Source organism: Ptychodera flava, chromosome 21, assembly GCF_041260155.1.
Source record: "Ptychodera flava strain L36383 chromosome 21, AS_Pfla_20210202, whole genome shotgun sequence".
In the NCBI taxonomy this organism is placed as follows: Eukaryota; Metazoa; Hemichordata; class Enteropneusta; family Ptychoderidae; genus Ptychodera; species Ptychodera flava.
In genome coordinates this window covers 29,819,867-29,840,962 of record NC_091948.1, presented here as the reverse complement: position 1 = coordinate 29,840,962, position 21,096 = coordinate 29,819,867, and the positions used below count along the sequence as shown (strand labels likewise).

General features: G+C 35.5%; 3 protein-coding genes across 3 annotated transcripts in view; 2 read left to right on the top strand and 1 right to left on the bottom strand.

Moving 5' to 3' along the window:
* The window catches only part of LOC139121979 (tetratricopeptide repeat protein 37-like), a 31,575-nt gene extending 29,618 nt beyond the window's left edge, over positions 1-1,957 (top strand). The window contains exon 44 of the mRNA XM_070687315.1: positions 218-1,957. Within this exon, the coding sequence (XP_070543416.1) occupies positions 218-298 (81 nt within the window). The 3' untranslated portion in view covers positions 299-1,957. The remainder of the gene's footprint in view (positions 1-217) is intronic.
* On the bottom strand, positions 942-9,019 carry LOC139121981 (small ribosomal subunit protein mS27-like). The gene is made up of 10 exons (XM_070687317.1): positions 8,705-9,019; positions 6,327-6,410; positions 5,380-5,462; positions 4,925-4,983; positions 4,560-4,674; positions 3,925-4,003; positions 3,305-3,426; positions 2,558-2,737; positions 1,952-2,068; positions 942-1,805 (listed from the first exon to the last, which is right to left on the bottom strand). Exons 1-10 carry the CDS (start codon positions 8,772-8,774, stop codon positions 1,470-1,472), a joined length of 1,245 nt encoding a protein of 414 aa, XP_070543418.1. The 5' UTR covers positions 8,775-9,019; the 3' UTR covers positions 942-1,469.
* Positions 9,005-19,463, top strand: LOC139121983 (pentatricopeptide repeat-containing protein 2, mitochondrial-like). Its single transcript, XM_070687319.1, has 11 exons — positions 9,005-9,121; positions 10,964-11,056; positions 11,494-11,623; positions 12,011-12,128; positions 12,542-12,620; positions 12,998-13,089; positions 13,584-13,697; positions 14,552-14,626; positions 14,996-15,109; positions 17,156-17,212; positions 18,884-19,463. Exons 1-11 carry the CDS (start codon positions 9,031-9,033, stop codon positions 19,043-19,045), a joined length of 1,125 nt encoding a protein of 374 aa, XP_070543420.1. The 5' UTR covers positions 9,005-9,030; the 3' UTR covers positions 19,046-19,463.
* Positions 19,464-21,096: the final 1,633 nt, after the last annotated feature.

The following is a 21,096-nucleotide window of genomic DNA, read 5'->3' as shown; positions in this document are numbered from 1 at the left end:
ATGCATAAGTCTAGGAAATTAAAAAGAAAACTCCAGAAATCTTCGACTTATATGAATATCAATTTTGAGTTAGCATCGATATTTTCTCATTTAACTACTGACCACTAAAACGAAAGTATCTTTTATCACGGAAGTGACCGGGACTGTTTTCAATTTTCCATCATTTTACTTAGACTTTGCCTTTTATCAGTTGTAATTTTTTTGTTTTCTTTTTCAGTTGTTATTGACTGATGCTGAGAAGTGTGCTGACCCAAACCAGGAAATCTTAATACAGCTAGCGACATCAGTTGCACAATGAAAAGAATGTCACAGTGATCTGTTCGAAAAAACTGCCTGGAACACTCAACAAAGCTTACAAATACAGAGATTGCTGTGAATGTTTAGATTGACCCAAGAGCATAACTTTCTATGAAATCTACTGACAATAGACAGCAATGGCTCATAGGGGTGTGCATGGAAATGGAATAACCAGTTTGAGTATCATTGAGAAATTATCAATACAGGTGTCTGCTTTGTGTGATTTCTGTTGCAAATCAGAATATACTTTAAAAGTCAGAGTTAGCCCTTCCTGGTGTCAAACTTACTATTCTAAAGGCAGAATTTGGTAAAGATATTTTTGATATGCATGACTTTAGGTCTGTATTTTATCACAGACATTTTCAGCCTTGGAGCAGTTGCTCTAACTTTATATCAGCCCTCTTTATGAATGAAAATGAAATGAGTAATGCCAGGGGAATACTGCAAAACTATATAATTTACCATGCTCTGAAATATGGCAATGCTATAATCCCAGAAATGCATTGTCAGAATTGAACACTCATAAGAAAAAATTTCTTTGTAATCTTGCTTCATGATAATGAGCAAGTAAGTGTATGTACACATGTACCAATATTATGACTGTGAGTTAATGTACCCTCCATAATTACAACACACCTTTAGAATTACTGAATATATGTACAATGTACAGCTTTATTTATAAAGATGAAACACGGTAACAGATACACAAAGAAGAACAGTAAACTGAAGCAGCTGTATTTCAGAGTTGAATGGAATAAACTGTCTGATAATGAAAAGCTGTGATTTTGCATGGACAAAATATCTACCGGTAACTGAGAGACTTATGTAAGAGCACCAGGACTTCCTTAGTGTTTGATTGGTAATCTTGACTCTTCTTTTCGTGTCTCCACTTCATTATGATCTTTTCCAACATACCAGAATTTTCTGCCTGTCTCTTTGTCCTGTAGAGCATACCCATGTTTCCACATTCAATCATCAAACTACATTTGTCCATAAAAATGCCTCAAGCTTTTGTTTACACCCTGACTCTATGACTAAAACATTTTTACTTCAACACTGGCTGGACCAAGGCTGAAATTTGACGTGAGTCTGTTTTGCTGAAATTTTACTGTACAGTGTCTGCCAATCCAGACTGTACTGTTCATGAACCAAAATTTCACACAGAAATCAGGCTAATCTTCATAAATATATTTTTCTTGTTTTGATATAATCCTTTTATCTTCTTCAGTCAGTGTTGGTGGAGATGGCATATCTTCACCCGGTTTGCTAATCATTAACTTCCATATTTCTCTCTCCTTGGCTTTCACTTCCGCTATCCTTGCTTCCCTAGATGCAATCTGTTTCTCTAAACCTCTCTTTGCATCTTGGTATCTGTCTTCCAGAAAACCAGGGTAAGATTCAATGTGTGGTTTCTCCAAATCTGACAGCTGACTGGTGATGTACACTTCTGCAAGATCGTTGAGTTTACCATCAGACAAACAGTCTTTTTCCAAATGGTCTAGAAGTGCCTGTCAATTGAAATGGAAAGCATCAATAATTTTAAAATTGGCATTTTCAATAAAAGCATACACACACTACCAGTGTTACTTGTTGATGGCAAAATGAGAATAACAACAAAAAGAATTTCTATTTACATAAATAAAAGTAGATTAACCTGTAATTTGTTCTCTAATTCCTGTTCAGCTTGTACATCATATATGATGACGCCATCATCTTCCTCCTGTTCCTGGATTTCATCTTTATTCAGATATGCCTTCCTTAGACTATCAACCTGAATTGGAGGAAAAAAAATAATTGTACATGGTCATGCATAAATCAATCATCACTCAGGTAGAAACTATATACTTGCATGTTTGTAGAGACTGTGACATGCTGGTATATACAGCTATATTTGAAATACACAGAGATCACAACTGATCCTGAAGTTCGATATCATCACGTAAATACATGAACATCTGACATGAGAGACACTGTGAATTCTGTTTGAATTCATATTGGGAAAATGCAATCTGGAGTTCCCTGTATATATTTTGTAAGTTTTATTGATGATTTGAACCTACCGAACAATTCAGGCAAGGTTGGTTAATATATATTTCCATGTGAAAAAATCTCCAACTGTGGGTCGCTAAGTTCATACACTTCTCTTTTCAATATATAGTCAAACATTTCTTGAAGGAAGTTTCTGCAGGTAACAGATTGCATGTCAGGATACTCAGTGTGTGCTCTGAATGAAATACATCCAGTTAGTCTATGCACTTACTGCCTCTTGGAGAACACATGGCAAGTTTTCTGATTCTAAAAGCTTGGACAGTCTTTTGACTGTTTTCTCTATGTCACCGCTCATAGCAAGACCAATGAGGTGATATGTCATGGATACTATATGATCTTGTCCCCTTGTACTGTCTATGAGTGTCATTCCTATCTGTTTCTTCATCTCATCCTGCAATGATTGACACAACATTGACACAGGCTTTTACATTTGCAGAAAAGTTACAATCACAAAACGATGAAAACATCAGCATCACTATAAAAGCAGTTAAAAAAGTGTATACTACCATCAGTATTACACTTTAAACTGTCAACAGTCCCTTGTGCCTTTTCTTTTCTATTATTGGTATAGTCTCTCGTACATACGCGGGTGAAGAATACCACAGGCATAACCACGAGTGCCAAAAGCCTCATGCCTGCGGCACTTGTGGTCATGCCTGCAGCATTCCCGGCTAGCCTTTGGCGCTGTGCTTGCAACCTCCTTACCCCGCCCCCATATGTGTGAGAGACGAGGAAAGAAAATGCTCAAGGGACTGCCGACAGTCTTATTACACTTGTGAAGTACACTTTATGGCAACAGCAAATACACATAGATATGGTAAACAATTGAGGTAATTTCCATGGTGTTTGCAAAAACACATTTGGGTGACATGGTATTTATTTTACAACTGTGATATGTTACGATCTAGAGACATGACTTCATCAAAACTGCTTGTATACTCAATCCCTTTGATATTACCTCAATGTCATCGTTGCTGTTCAGATACTGGTGACATGTGTGCAAGGCCAACAGCTGTGATAAATCTTCTTCTGCTCTCAACACTTCTTGTTGCATCATTTCTATGGCAACACTCATGGCTTCTATAATGGAAAGGGGACAAAACAACAAGATAACAACTGTGCAAGTTATATTTCAAGATTCATTCTCACTATTTTTGCCATAAATGTAAGTTCCATGTACCTTCTTTATATGAACTCTAAATGTGACCAAACAATCTTTGGTCTATTCCAAAGCACATAGCCAGTGAAAGACTATGACAAACACTTCTCCACAATTTGCATCTTTTCAACTCAGCGAGTACTTCCAAATACTGTTGAGCTCACAGAAATATTATTGACTCAGTTTTGTTACATGCACCAGTGACTGTTCATATTAAATACATCAACCAGTAAGAACTGGAACCAGTCTGTTAATGGACAGTGGATGTTAATTCACATTTTTATCAACTATAACCAATAAAACTTCATTAGAAAATCTATGTTATCAAACATTCTCATGTGAACAAACATCTGACACAAATGAAATAAAGTATCATACACCGAATGCAAATCCATGTTACTCAAAATTATGCCTCTTACTTTGAATGTCTCCTTCTTTGATGTACGTATCTAAGATTAAATTGAAACTGTAATTGTCAGGAAACAGACCATAGTGTACCTGCAATGATAAGGCAAGGCGTAAGTACATGTGGATGAGCAGTGTACCAATGTATCACACAGTTCACTAACAGGGAGCCCTCTCACTTACAACATTTATGAATTCCCTGAATCATGTGGAATATCTGCGAGTCAGTCTTGCACTAATGCATGCATATGAAGACTTTCTTGAATCGTACACAACTTTCTTGAGTTCAAAATTTCACTGAATGTCCTGACTAATATCACACTAACAGTAACTACAAACCCTTTACGTTGCCATGAGACAGAATCTTAGCTGAGAGCATGTTATGCAGTATTTAGTATGCAGAGGAGCTATCATCGAAGCTGCACAAAGTGTGTAACCTTGTGAAGATGTCAGGCATGTCAAACTCCCTCACACAGTGAAGAGAGGACTAGATTTTAATCTTCCTGGCACCAATAGCATGAATTGTTTTGAAGATATCATTTTTTGAAACATACTGGTAAATGTCAGTGAGTCTCACCTTTCTGTAACTTTGCAGTGTTTGATAATTACACTATTATTCAAATTTGAAGAGAATGTCAAGCATTTTTACCTTATTTTGAACAGTGGAAAACGCTTCGTCAACAACACCAAGTTTCAAACATGTCCTAATCCATGCATGGACTGTAAAGTCTCGTAGATAGAATGCTACTGGAGAATGCCTATATCTGTATTTAAAAGACAAACCATTATCTGTGAGAATATGATCGTATTCAAGGAGAAGTGACATTTGGTTTGATTTTGACTTTGAACTTGTATTTATTAGTAAAATAATACTGGTGATGACATCACACCTCACTGCTAGGCTCTTGAATGCATCACAATTTCTCCAGTAGGACTGTCAGTGCATGAAGATTTAAAAAATACTCTGGATATTCTGAATACATGTATGTATGAATGAATACATGGATGACGTACCTATAAAGAAATTCCTTGGCTTGATCTAACTGATCCTTTGTCTCAACATTATTCACATACTGAAAAGTGGAACATGGATATTTCATGACAATCAATAAGGTGTAAAGATTCCTAATAGCTGTGGATCCTGGAGTAATGTTTCACCAGATCAGATTAAAGTTCATATTATTCATATGATATAGCACCATATGATATAACACCATGGCTATATTTAAGGGAAACTTATGAGGAAACAATCTGCTACAAAACTTGAGCAAAATTTCTCATCTCAATCCTTGTACACGGTGAACTGGCCAAATTGCTTTTCATTTTAAAATACATGTAATGTTCTGCCATTTCACAAGAAATTGACGGAAAGCTGCTTTCATACAGGGCCATAAATTTTACTGAAGGATAAAGCTTTGTACTGTAAATATATTCAAGAAGAAAGATCTGACTGACATCAGGGTACTTACTGTGTCAATGTCAATTGATGATACTGGATGCTTAATGGCTTCTTTCATTGTAAATTTACTTTCTATCTTTTTTGTCAATTCACCTTGTAATACAGAAACAAGAAAAATGACTTTTTACAGATGTAAATCATAATCCATGCCAAACATATTTCAAATGCCACTATCTAGCAAGTATGTCTTTGTTGTAGAATTAAGCAGAGTGTATAAAAATATATGAGAAAGTGCAAATGACTGATCAAACATTGGCTTCAATGACAAAACTAGTCGCTGTTTTCAATCCTTCTTTGACCCTTATATCCTGTCAAGTACATATTTACCATAAGGTCAAGTTGGTTAAAACCTTTGAGGCGTAAAATGTCCCATGTATTGCATTTCAACAAAGACTGAATATTGCAAGCCTCTGAAAACATGGATATTGTAAACATGACTTGCGCTGACTCTGAAGGGCCTCTGAAAACAGTTATACAGAAATATGATTACTACTAACTTAACCTGATGTTAAACATACCATGTCAAGTACACGAAAGTATGAGTAGATTTTGGCTAAAAACAATTTTTACAAATTTAGCTGATTGGGAAGCGACAAGCTGGCAGGATAAGGGTTAACAGAGTTCAATTTCAGTCAATGAAAGACATAGAAAATTCAATTTCACACATTGACAAACAGAAAGTGAAATTTTGAAAAGATTTAAACTACTGAACAGATCATGAACTGAACAGACTAAGCAAATCATGTGGAACTTGTGGAAGATCATACTGTTGAGTGAATTCAGTATGATGATTGTAAACATTACCCTTCAGGCCCTGGGAGGAAGATTGATGCCAGGCATATCAGTGTACCAGCATCTGTGACTGCAGACACAATCCATTTCGACACACTGTACACATACCACGAGAGCCTTAGACGAGATATTACGCTGTAAAGATTAAGAAACTTGGATCCTTACCTAGACTGGTTGTCAATTTATTTCTTTGATCCCAAGCAGCATTACAATAGTAGGCATCTGATAAAAGTGTTCTTATCTTCTGAACTGCAGTGAAAGAAATTTAAAATGGTTAGCTGACATCAGTACAAGTATTTGCAATGTTTTTGTTATATTAAAATCTACTTTTTGAAGACTGTATTATATAAATGCATATATTTGGCAAGAAACCCCCAGTTCAATAAAAATCATATCAATTGAACATAATATTCATAAATCAGCTTATAACAATAACCTGAGTGTAAAAGATGTGGTCAACCAGGTAGCATTTATTTTGCTGGTATTTTGCTTCACAACAACCAACAGGCATTTCTTCAAGCACATTTTTCTTAAAAAATTTAAAGTAGCAATGATATTTTATCATGCTTATCCTGGAAGCAAAATATAATTTGATTGTTGTAAAACCAGAGAAATTCAAAGACACTGGATCTGCAAAATCTCTTGAGTATCAGAGGTAACTACAGCTCAGAAAATTGATGGCTATCCCAATAGCTAAATGTAAAACCTTTTTGCCAGCTTGAGGATCAGTAATCAATTCATTGTAACTATGAAAAGACAACAAAGTGAGAGGGTATGCAATGTGTTAAAGACCAAATGCTTAGTTTATTCATAGACAATGCATAATTATGCTCCATTGTCTATGGTTTACTATACACATGAAAATAAACGTTATTAAAGATGTTATTGAACTGGGGCATCTTACATGGGAGTAACAATATATTTGAAGGCATGCATCGTGCTTTTGAAAGGGGTTTTTCATTCAAAAATTTAAGTTAAGCACGGAAAATATATTGAATGCCCAAATAAACACAAAAAACTTTACAACTCTTTCATTAATTTTCATTTGTACATCAGTCTCAAATTTGTATATTGCACTTCTCCATCCATCAGTATGTATCTCTTTGATTATAATAATTTTGAAGCTTACATTTCTTCACTCAACAACTATCTTTTTATGAAGAGGACTTTCATTTCCTCCCAATTTTGGTACCAATAAAATATGATGACCATAATTATGTTTCACTTTTTAATGTATCAGCTGCTATGCTGATGAGAAAGTTCTCTATGGTATTCTATTGCAATAGGTTGTATAGGGGATCAAATTTCTGTGAGTGATGATGAGAATATTAATGGTTGCTTATCACAGTGCTGCATGGCCATAATCGAGTATAAAAAATGAAGTAGTGCAAGCACTTTTTTTGTAAGTAACAGAATCAGTGACTTTGATACCCTTCTGAATGAGCAGACTTTCAGCCTTAGGCAAGGACATTCAAAGAACAGCAATAAACTACTGATAGTGTGATGTGTATTTTATGTAATACTGTGAGGATATGATGAAAATATCGCAAAGATGCACGAAGACAAAGGTGCATCATATTGCCTGATGTGAAGCTGAGGGTAATATGCAGAGCCAATGTCTGAGTGCATCCTTTGTGCTATTTTCATAATAACCTTATTATTATACATCTTCCATTCACTACGGGGGCATGACCATGTTTGTGCAAAGTTAACAATATTTCTTAAGATTTATAGCAGATATGGAACGCTATCTTGGACATACTTCTGGATAGCCTGTGAACTACAAGCATGGGACATTTTATTGCCATCATCCAAAGGGTCCTTTGAAACCATTCAACAGTGAACATACAGATACAATCGCATAATGCACTGCATATGGCATGGGCTCTGGTGGGGAAGGCTTGAAAGCAGTAAATGTCTTGCAATGGGTGTTCTGTATTGTCTTTTTTAGCAAGGAAAGTACTATTGTTTTTGATGGTAGATGTATAGTATTTCAAGTCCGAGATGGTGAAAGATGAAATAACTTAACATTTGCTAATTTTTTTTTGTTTAAAGTACTTGAAAACACTTAAAATATTATTAAGAACGCCTGTAATTTATAAATTAACATAGAAGTTCATCCACAGTAAATAATAAAACAAAGGTATTCACACATATTATTAATGATGGCGCACTACAAAACTGCTGCAACAAGCTGATTTCAAAATATGCCATGAGATCTCTGCTGAATGTCGATTTTGTGGATCCGCCAAATACGAATACTTGCACAAATAAATCGAGAAAAATTAAATTGGGGACAAAAAACTTGATTATTTACTACGACACATAAATAGTCGACAGAATATCGTGATTCTGGAATTCAATACCCATCGACCATCATCATGATCAACAACAATCGCTGATCATCACTCAGATCTGATCAGTGCCAACGCAATTGTCGTGCAAACCATCTATAATTCGGAATCTTTCCTTTTAACAAGTGCTTGGTATACCCAGAAAATTCAGTTAATTAATTTCAATGCCTTCAAGGATGAGATGCTTACCTGTAAAAGTCCGCAAAGTACATAACTGCCTAGCGTTGGAAGTTGCACGCCTGCACAAGTGGGCTGCCATTTTGAAAGATCTGCAATTGCTATATTAATAGTCCATGTTTCATATTGTAAGAAAGACCATGAATTGAAATGAATAAATACTTAAGTTTTATCGTACATATTTTGCGAGTTTTTAAGTATTTTGAATCACTGAATTGTATTTTTATTTTTTATTAGTTTGAAAAAATATTCTGTTATGCTAAATATCGGCTGACTGTATCAAACGAACACACAGTTTGTAAATTAAAAGTATTCAACCACGGCTTCGAAGCTTCGGCATGGCGGCCTACGTGATTCCGGCCTCTCGATTGCTTTTGCGTTCATTGAAGATCGGTACTCCTCGATCTGTTTACAATCCAAACATCACAGGTAACTGTTTCATATATTGTTTGTCGGTGATTTTTACGCTTGGTATTTTGGCGTTCTCTGTAAGTTAACAAATCATTGACGCTTTGAACCACATACGTAACGTAACCTCAGTCAGTCCACGCATAGACCCTCGAGAAAAATTCTCGAGGGTCTATGATCCACGCGTCCCCGCGGTGACCGTGGTCAGTCACTAAGTGCTGCCATGGAGCCGGGCATGGAGCATGGAGGTAGTAGCTACCTCCCTGCAAGGAGCTAAAAATGGTGCTACTGCGATATCTAGTTGTCGATAATAATAATTTACATGCCTTGTTTATGGTTTGACGAATGACTGGTTACATGGATGTCGATGTTTTTGAAGAATCTCATTCAACTTTTAAATTTTAGTGTATTTTATCCTTTTTTTTTATTTTCTTGTCTGTAAGTGGATGTCTGATGGCGCTGTTGATGAGCAAATAAAATAAAATAAAGTCTTCCGAACAGTGCACTACAAGGTCTTACGTTTATCAGCTTCCAGGGATACATTTTATAGCGTTACAGGACGCTGTGTGTACATGGTGTAGGAGTGAACCACATGAAAACCACCGGGGAGGGGCTGGAACATTAAGTTTTACGGAGTTTTGTGCGTTTGGTTTTTGATCTGTTAACTGTATCTCACTTTTTTTTAACGAAAAATTCGCAGAAATTTACCACGGTTATTCTGTGGGTTAGATAGAGTAACCGTGATTTTACACACAACTGTTTTGCCGTTTTATCATAAATGTCGTTTATTTTTATTTTTGGAAGCACAACTTGCTTTTTCTAAAAGACTCGAGTCATTATTTTCATAACAAAAATCTTCCTTCAGAAAACATTTATACATAGAAAAAGGGATGTATACTTTTATCACCATTACCAATTTAAAGTCTCCTGAAATTGCTGCCTGTTAAAGTGGCAGATCCTCAGTCCTTAGTTCTCGTCTTAGTGCATATCCTGTGTTTCTTTTGATAGTTATGCCAAGTTAATTTTGTTAAAAGATAAAGCTGATGAAAGCCCTGCCCCATTAAATAATGTCATAATGGTTTACCATAACCCATGTCTCAGAAGAGTTTGTCGCAGAGCAGTCAAAACAAGATCCTAAATGTCTTTTTAATTGCAGATATAAATTTCAAAAAATCTGTAATGGAAGCTGACTGAATTCATATGTTTGTAAGGAGTACTCATTGTAATGTCTTCAACTGAAGAAACATCTACCAGACTGTTATGAAAGAGCATAACAGGCTGTCTTCATGGACATTGGTTTCCTGTTGTCTAATGTAATTCTTTTATTAAAAACAACTAACCCCACACATTTCAAAAGCAATAGGTAACCATCAAGAGGCTACAGTACAGTAAACAGACTTTCACAATAGTATTGAGCAAATTCAAAGCCGTAAAAAAGAGCTGACAAAGTAATATAATTTCATCCTATGGAACATATACACAATACTGAAGAAGTGGAAGCTATTTATAACATATTTGGAGTCAAAGTCTCTGTCATAGCTAAAAGATATCAGAATTTTGGTTGTAAAGGATAATTGACTTTTGTAGTTATGTTTGGCAAGTAGCCAATGAATACGATATCAAAGTGATGGAGTTTATTGAATCTCTACCATGTTCAATTACAATTTGTAAGTTCAAATGATGTCATTACTCATGAACATTTGTAGCTTTGCCAATAATTTCCCAGATTTTCAAAAAAAACTAGTCAGAAATTAATTTTTGCCCAGCATGAAGGAGCAGCAGGAGTTTGTGACAGTGATATAATTTGTTACACTTCACCATTGTTAGAAACCAAGCTGATGTTCTACTTCTATTTGGTTTCAGGTGTACGCCATTTATTAGCACCACATGTCACAAGATATGATGACTTTGAAAAGGAAAGAATGAGAACAGAAGACAGATTATTCGGTGACATAGGTAAGAAATTAAGTTCTGAAATTACAACATGTATGACGTGCTTGCTACAATTCACGTGAAGAATGTAACAATAATATGCAAATATTAACACCTATCAAATCAAGTCACTGGTTACCAGTAACTAGGTCACTTGGTATAGAATAGGAGTAGCACTTTATACATGAAGCTACATGAGAGTATTGTATCTGTGTTCTTGTGTGAAAAACAAAAAACATTTGATGACAATCTACTGAAAATTCACTGAACTTTTGTTACTGGTATATTACTGTCGATATTGTTAAGTTGTCCAAGCAATGATAACAGCTCACAAAATATTGACACAACTTTACCACTTGTCTTACAAACTGATGACCTCCTTCGGTCTTAGATAACACAAAACATTACATGTGTTGATGTTATTCTTATACAATATGCCTTTTGATTGCTACAATCACCAGAGACATTACGAAATGCTGTTTCATCCAAAGCTGACAAAGGAGATGTCATCTTCACAGAAGAAGTTAAAATGATACTTCACATTTGTTACAATGAACAGCATGCAAATTTAGCTGAGAAAATTCTCAAAAGGTTTGTCATATTCATTTATATTCTAACCAAACCATTTTGATATACCAGGCACAGGACACAGTAGGTTTATCAATTATAATATCAGTGGCTCTTCTTTGTACACAAACCTCTGAATTTCCATAATTGCAACCAATATTGTAAATGAATGTATATCCATGTAACAAAACTATCAATTGTGGAAAACCCCTCATACTGTATCACAATACAAAATAGGTTTTAGAGTTTGCATCTAATCCATATTTTGCTTCTTGGATGCCTTTGGTTTTGGAGTGAGAAACATCCATCTATCATATAAGTATAATTTCTGTCTCACCTTCCTTATGAAAAGACCTAACCTGTGGCCACTGCTTGCAGTCTATTCATTTTTCTCTCATTATGATAATACAGTTACCACAAACAGCAACGGAATGTTTCATTGGATAAATTCCGTTTTGGTCCAGTGGTGATGAGGATGCTTAATAGCATAAAAGTACACAACAAAATTATAGAGCTTATAAAATGCAAAGTAAGTATATATATAATCTTGCAATATAGAATTCGATGATGATTTTACAACTTATTTCACAATTCTTTGAAAATAGCATAACATTACCAGAAGTTATAAACTGTAGGCTGTTGATCAGAATCATAATGATTGCTTATTAATTTATGGATATTTTGTATGTAGTTGATTTATCACTGGCTGTGGCTGGCTGAGCAATATTTTTATGTCGAACTTTATCCCACTTGGCTTTTATTATCATTAACCAGCTGTGTGTATGCTTGATAAGGATGCTAGGAGCTATAACACTGGCATTTTAATCCTTGATGTAATCATGTTTTGGTCACAAGACAATTTAACATCAATGTGTTTGAATCATGCATTGAGACAGAACACTATTACCATAGATTTTGATAAAAATTAATTGTTTCTTACAGGAACTTCACGGTTTCTTTTTTGATCCAACTTCATACAATCTTGCCATGGATATCCTCTTTGAAGTAGGGGACTATAATGGTAAATTCAACACAGATTTTTCCTTCAATTTGCATCACATTTTAAATCTTTAATGCAAGTGAATATAACTCTATTTAGAATGTTGTTTTTTATGCTCTGCTGACTTCTTGGTCAATGGTTGTTTAATGTTTGATCATAATTTCCTCTTTGTATTAAGTTTTGATGCCACTTGTCACAAGTGGTTCAGACATTCATATCAATCAAAAAATATTTACATAATCAGATAAAAAGCAATATTTCATAAAGAAGTCTTTTACATGTACTAAGCAAAACTGTTACTCATCATGCTGACTAGAAACTATTCAAACTTTATTGACAGGTAGGTTTGTCTGTCTGAAATGCGTAAATTTATTTTGTTTGGCTGTTTAACTTTTCAGGAGTTTTAGACATTTATGATGAGATGGAATTTCAAGGAGTGAAGAAGATAGCCGATTCTTATAGTGTGCCACTTGCAGCATGTTATAAATTAGTAAGTTTGTACTAATCTTGCCGACATTCAAGAGCAAAATGCCCAGCAAATCATTGTCTCCTCTTTTTACTCTGTCTATTAGTGACAGTGAGTGCTCTCATATAAAGATTAAGCCGTGTGCTTCATGGCATTTCTATGATTATATAAAAATGCCAAAGTATAGAATTCAGCCTGTAGTTGTAAAAGGCAAATGTTTGAATAAGTTCTAAAATGTGAGTGAGTATTTTTGGACAATCAGCATATTGAACCTATTTGGAGTGCAAAGGAGTGAGGTCTATGTCATTGTCATAGTATCATGAAATGTATTATGTAATGAAATTTAGTAAGTCTGCATTCTGTTTTTGTCTACTTGGTACGACATCCAGGAAACAAGTCATTTAGACAACTGGGTAGCTCATATTTATACAAGAACATACCTTCACGTAACTTTCAGTGTTGAACAATTTTGAATTGCATGTGTCCTGATTCGATTTATGTTATATGTTATCGTGTAGAACACTCCAGAGGCCTATGAAGTGGCGCTAGCAATTCTAGAAGAACATAAAATAAAGCAAGTAATGTTATCAAGGAATGCATACTGTCTTGTAGCAGCATTAGCAATAAACCAAGTAAGCAAGGCAGTTTTCTCTCACATAAATTGTTTCTCAACACAAAGTCTATAGTGCTGTTCACGGTTACAGGTTTGTTACAAATATAGCTGTACGCACGCGACATTGGACACGCAGCTTGAAATGCGGACAAATTTTATCAATGTTGCATACATGGCCGTTTTTGCAGCTTGTACTCTGAGTCGTGAATATGCCTTTTAGTATTCATTGTTACACTAGCAGTCATCTACTAAGATGTGTTTTCGTCTTTTTGCATGCGTAATTTTCCACAGCGTAATCTAAAAATGCGGACAAATATTTATTTTTGCTTATTAATGAGAGAACAGTGACATAAACTGTGAACAGCCCTATACTGATCCCTAAACACATGCAGTGTAATGGTGAATTATTCAAAAGAATCACAGAAGTAAATTGTGTCATGGTAACCATCTGGCTGGCGACTGAGTGTCATGTTACCATCAGTCATGTGACCTTTAGTCAGGTGAACATGTACTAATAAAGGATATCTTGACAAAACATCAATCTTTCCGACTGTAATCACAAGGAAAGATTATATTTTTGGAAATAACTCATGCAAGGGTGAAAATACAACTTACTGGGGCAAGTACCATGTTACGATGAACACTAGAACAAATGTATTGACTACTCAGACTACAAGGTTCAACAACATCCACGCATGCAACACTGACAAACTTTGTCTGCATTTTTAGCAGCAGGCCGATGTTGCGTGTGTGCACCTACATGTATAATTAGTAACAAACCTGAAATGGTGAACAGCTCTACATTATGACTGTTCTTATTACTAATCTTTGAATGCCATTAACCATTGTGTGTGTTTCTCATGTTTGATACAGAATGATCCAATCAAAGCTTTATCAGTCTTGTCATTGATAAGAAGAACAGACAACAAAATCTGTCAAAGTATACAGGTAAGATATTCAACATGAATAGTCAACTCACATTTACCTCAAAGTGTAACATAGTGGGTGATTGAGTTTTTTGATGATTTATGCATGTAACTTCAAAAGACCATCCTTATACACTTTCATTCCATCTACTGGATTGATATACATGTAATATACTTGTATCTTTAGAAGGCGATTTGTGATAAACATAAACTTAATTTTGGTTTATGTAATGACCACAGTACATTTGCATCATTAAAACATTTACTGTCATTGAGAATGAAAAAAAACAGAATACAAGGACCAGAGTACTCTGCTCTTTCTATACATCATCATTGGGTGCTGGTGAGCTGTATTTAATGGATGTCTTGTGTCTGTCTTCTGTACCTGCAGGTGATAGCACTGAGTATGCTGAAGCGATTTCCAGAGGCGTTTGATCATTTACAACAGACCTATGAAAGAGATGTTCCAACATTTGTGAGAAAAAGTCAAATCTGTGAGGAATGTGTGAGTATACAAATTTGTTCACTTTTGATCATTTACAGAGTTGTCATTGTTCACAAACAGACTCTGTTACATCCCATTGTTTTCAATAGCGGGCGCAAGGACTAATATACCGTATCCAGTCATATGATATGGCAAGTTGCTTTGAGTGCTAAATGACATTACAATAGCCAACATACATGTTCAGCTGCTAACCCTACCTCATGTAAAATAATATACAGTACAATACATTGAATATATGATGTAGACCAAATAATGGAATTTTTCATGGAGGTAAGGTTGTTCTTGTCAAAAGACTGAGTCGTCTCCTTTAACAAAGCAGATAAATTACTTTGTTCAGTCTAGATGTTATGTCAACATGCCATATACCGTACTCGTCCGAGTATAAGCCCCCGGTTCGGCAACACTAAACAGCGCTAAAACTAGGGGAGGGGCTTATACTCGAGCAACCCCATGTTATCTGGCATGGACGCTTAATTTATGGTAATTTTATGCACGATTTTTTTTCAACACCACTCGATCTTTCTATCGCTTTCAAAATCGACTTACACATCCAAAGAAATTGATTGTACAATCTCTGAATACAAAAGTGTTATTTTGGTGAAATTTCAGCGTCGAAAAAAACCCCAAACTTGAAACAAAGACGTCATGTATGCTGCTGCTGATCAACACAACAGTGATGTGAACAGGCATGCATTGCCTACACGGAAAGGCAACTCAATATTCCAGTATCAAACTGTCTACATCTTGTGAAAACAACAACATAGCAGTGAAAATTGTAATAGTCACCAGGAAAAGTCTTCACAAATGAAAGGATAATTGTTTCAAACCAAAGAAACTGCATGTTTCAAGCATGAAAACATCGTGGCCGTGAATAAAAATAAACAATGGCGGACGTGAGTGAGACTATTCTATTTAGGCGACGGGGGTGAGAAGGGTCAAAGAATCAAGATAGTACTGGAAAAACGTGTCATTTTCCTTACGATGCTGTCAAGGGAACTCCTGTTTCCCATTGTTTTAACGTCTTTTAATAGTTTCTTTATCATCTAAAAGTAATTTTACCAAGTTAAATGACCAAATATACTCTCCTAACCTTTCTGTATTTGAGTTACACTAGGGTAGGGGCTTATACACGGATGTAATGCATTTTCTAAAATCTTCTGAAATCAGTTGGGGGGCTTATACACCAGCAGGGGCTTATACTCGGACGAGTACGGTAATATACAAATATTTGCTATGTTTTTCAAAGATGTCATTTACATAATCTTGTTGATGGAAAGCAGGAGTGAGTGAAATCCCTTTTATTACATTGGCTTTCACAACAAGTTACATAATAATTTAATTTGTAAATGTAAAGCTTCATGAATAAGTCTGTTAGCAAACACCATTGTGCAGTATTTTTGCAGGTAGAATTGAAACCCAAGAAGAATGAATGATTTCCGCTTGTAAGCGTTTCCCTTCAAAATGTCTGACATATGCTGTTTTCATCATTTTCCAATTAGTACAGTAACTGTATCTTCCATGCACTCTTAATCAAATAGATGGTTGAATGTTTGTCTAAATCTGTGCTGTCGTACAATGTCTTACTTGATTTGAAATTTAAACTTGAATTTTGAATTTGAAACCTCTAACAGTGATTAAGCAGTCTTATTTGCTGTGGCTGTCATTAATTTTATTTCATCCAGTCGGTAGAATTGAAATTGTAACAAGACATGTATCGTACATTTTTTGCAAAATTTAAGAAAATTGTGATCACATAGAAAAATCACACAATATTATGTAGTTTAGTAATTATATCATCCATTCAATTGTACTAGAAATTAGATGGGGTAGCTTGACTCAATTTTCAGCCAAATGATGGCGTTTCTTGTAGCCTGCTTGTCATCAGCAGGTTCCATTGCCTACAATGGATGGTTTGCTATATGGACACGTAATGGACTGCCATCTGATTCCCAATTGTTTTTCACCAGTGTCACCGTATGTACATTTTATGCATATGAATTTGAATTATATTTTGTTCATTGACCCTGTTTTGGTTTTCTATGTTAGCTTGACAGAGTCAGGGAAGACACAAAGAATGATGCTGAATTATCAGCTCACTTTGAAGTAAGTTACAATCCAATTCTCCAATTTTTTCTAAAAATCATGTTATACCCTATTTCAACCAAATGAGTGGAACTTGCATTGAATTTAAAGGTTCACAGAACCTAGCATTCAGAGGTCATCATCTGGCCAAGTCTGGGAAATTCAGTGATGTCTCAAATATGTATATTCTTGTCTTACCTATTTAAATATTAGTGATCAAGTTTGACCTTTAAATTTCTGTGTCAATGTTTCTCTATTGAACCAATCTCCACTCAAAAGACTTACACTATTCTTATCCAAGAAATACCCTCCATAACACATTTAAAAAACAAGATTCACTTTCTTTTCTAGTCCAGCATGGCAAATATTAACATTTGAAAACAAACGTCCAATATCCCAGTCTTGTTTGAACATAAACATATATAATGGTATATCTGATGATCTCCTATCTTTTTCACAAATAAGGATTTCTGATGTTACATTATGAAATAAATAAAAACTGTGCTTTTATTAGTCCCCACGGACACCGTCCGGGGGGACTTATAGGTTTGGTCATGTCCGTGCGTGCGTCCGTGCGTCCGTCCGTCCGTCCGTCCGTGCGTCCGTCCGTTCACGCAGATATCTCTGAGATGCCTGGAGCGATTTATTCAAACTTGGTACAAGGATTACTTCATATGTCATACAGATGCACGTCAATTTGTTTTGTGATACGATCCAATATGGCCGCCAGGCGGCCATTTTATTATGATTTTTTCATTTACACAGCCATAACTCAGGCATGTTCCAACAGATTTTATTCAAAGTTGGTACAAGGACATTGACCTATGTCATACATATGCACGTCAATCTGTTTTGTGATACGATCCAATATGGCCGCCAGGCGGCCATTTTATTACGATGTTTTCATGTACAGAGCCATAACTCAGGCATATCTCAACCGTTTTTATTCAAAGTTGGTACAAGGACATTGACCAATGTCATAGATATGCACGTCAATTTGTTTTGTGATACAATCCAATATGGCCGCCAGGCGGCCATTTTATTACGATTTTTTCATGTACAGAGCCATTACTCAGGCACATTTCAACCGATTTTATTCAAAGTTGGAACAAGCTTATTGACAAATGTCATAGCTGTGCACGGCAATCTGTTTTGTGATACAATCCAAAATGGCCACTGTTTTATTACGATTTTTTCATGTACACAGCCATAACTCCGGCATATCTCAACCGTTTTTATTCAAAGTTGTTACAAGGACATTGACCTATGTCATACATATGCATGTCAATCTGTTTTGTGATACGATCCAATATGGCCGCCAGGCGGCCATTTTATTACGATGTTTTCATGTACAGAGCCATTTCTCAGGCATATCCGCATGTTTCGACCAATTTTATTCAAAGTTTATACAAGGACATCGACCAATGTCATAGCTTTGCACATCAATTTGTTTTGTGATGCGATCCAATATGGCCACTGTGCGACCATTTTGTTACGATTTTTTCATGTCCTGAACCATAACTCAGACATGTATCAAGCGAATTCATTCAAAAGTATTTTTATCACAGACCTAATGAAGAGGACTCTATCCTCTCTGAGGACCTGTAATCAAAATACCCATTAACAAGTGGGGACTGTGTCATCAACGATGACTTGTTGTTCTTAGCCATTGTAATATTTTTTACTTTGCAGGCAATCTACAGAAATCTAGAAACTGGTGGACACATCAGTACAGACGCTCTATCATCTTTGTTATGTTTGACACCAGTAGCCAGTAGAACCAGATCAATGGACAGGAGATCCTATGCAGGCAGATCTTTTCAAACCATGTCAAGACTTCTCATAGATGAATAAAACCAACAGATTTGAATAGATATGCTCTATGTACATATATCATTTTACTACACAGTGTATACATATTCAGAATTCATTTCATTTCATGTCAATTTATATTGGATCATCCATTGGAATGTGTAACCTCAATCAAAAACTTTGGTTGATCTGGATACATTGACATTGCAAGTAACACAGCCTATGAGAGGGATCTTTAAAAAGAGGAGTTGAACAATTATGATTGTAGAGTTAAATTTCACTTCAAATGTCTCTTTCAAATGGAAGCTTCAAAAGCAATTTATAAGATTATACAAATTCTGTGCATGATTGATTGAAGCCTTAAAAGACAATACATCTCTCCACATGATCAATATTTATTTCCATAATAATTGGAAATTTTAGTGGTATGAAAAATAAACATTTGTTTTATAAAAGTGAATTCAGCTGAGTTGTGTCATTTCTTATATTTTGAGCTGATGCCAGCATAAGGCTTTTTATACTGGGGTCAATAAAGTTCATATAGTAATTAGGTGGCTCCTATGCCAATATTAATTTACCAACCCAGTGGCCGTACAATCTAGATGCTAGTGCTACATACGTTTTGTACAAGTATTGGTGAGTATTCTCAGTTCTGTTGGACCAGTGACAGTGACAAATACATTGGTCTGTGTGGAAACTTTGATGATACGGGACCCCAGCTCACAGTTGTTTTCCACAAATAGCAATGTAATGAAAGGAGCATCACATTCAATGTGAAATGTACAATATCTTATGGTAGTAAATACCTCAACGTTGCAAGACTTAAATCTTTTGCGCAAAGTGTCTAAGGAAATCATTTCCTTTAACAGTCAAGAAAGTGAATCACCATGCAAAATTTGGTTCTAGAGAAACACAATACCCAGTATCTACCAACATTCCAAAATGGCTGCCTTCACCGTTTTAACCCAAAGACAGAAAATAAGATTTTCAATTTTCATAAGAAAATGCCAGCGAAAGGTTTATATGTACTGGTGCATGACCTTCAAAATGCCCCACATTGGTAGATCAATGAAGTATTGTATAAGTTTGAAAGTCTCAATATCTGTATCAGAGGAACATTCTACCTTTACTATAAGTATGCAGGAGAACAGACTGCCACAGAATTTACTAATGTCAGTATTCAAGTATTCTACACCGACGAAAACAACCAAGCCATTTTAGTTTTTTGACTACGACCATGTACTCGCATCAAAATCACAACTATGAAGAACTCCGTCCGTAGTATGCCAAAACTGTTTCAATATATTAGATCAAAATTCATGGACTCAAACTGGAATTTTGTTCATTTAAATACCTGCATGCAAGTAAAACCGACAGAATCTAAATCTGACATGTTAAGATCCAATTAGTCACTGCAACTTCCACTATGAGTGTTTTCACACAATTATGACTGTGGTTTGGAGTATCGATTATGCTGTGGCTGAAGGCATAGACACTAGAAAAAAGGTCTATGATGAAGGTACTGATATACTAACAAAGTCCTCTTTGATGATAGCCGGGGAGTGGCAAGTTATACCTTTTGACAGTCTGAACACATTCTATGGTTTTCAGTTTGATGGATCTCTGGAGACTTCCCTGAGTGCAATGATTCCAAAAGCATTTACAACAAAAAGAAATATTTATGCTTTGTAGAAAAATGCAAATACCAATACTCGGGGTAGACACCTACTCTGATATCGTGGACATGGCAGCCTATAAGCACACCCTACTGATTCTAGCTTTCTCACAGAATTTTCCACTATGAATTGATCAGTATTAGACCAAATCACACACACACACACATCAATTTGTCAGTTTTAAAGTGACATTTCACAATCAATGTGTCGATCCAAGACTAAACTTGCTAAAATTCACTTTTATCATATATTTACATTTTCATGGATATCACAGGACAACAAAGGGTCTAAAATTGATAATGGAAGAATAACTGAGTGGTACAGATCTGCAATTGATAAATGTTAACTAAAAGGGAATTTTGTGTGATTAATGCATTGCCACATGAAAAAAAATATTGGTTTGATTTTTAGTGAGGG

Coding starts and splice junctions, on each gene's coding strand:
- LOC139121981 (XM_070687317.1), bottom strand. CDS start 8,774: ATGGCAGCCCACTTGTGCAGGCGTGCAACTTCCAACGCTAGGCAGTTA. Junction 5,463..6,326: donor TAAATTGACAACCAGTCTAG/GTAAGGATCCAA, acceptor CTGTATTACAAG/GTGAATTGACAAAAAAGATA. Junction 4,984..5,379: donor CATCAATTGACATTGACACA/GTAAGTACCCTG, acceptor TCCACTTTTCAG/TATGTGAATAATGTTGAGAC.
- LOC139121983 (XM_070687319.1), top strand. CDS start 9,031: ATGGCGGCCTACGTGATTCCGGCCTCTCGATTGCTTTTGCGTTCATTG. Junction 12,129..12,541: donor TAGAGCTTATAAAATGCAAA/GTAAGTATATAT, acceptor TGTTTCTTACAG/GAACTTCACGGTTTCTTTTT. Junction 13,698..14,551: donor CAGCATTAGCAATAAACCAA/GTAAGCAAGGCA, acceptor TGTTTGATACAG/AATGATCCAATCAAAGCTTT.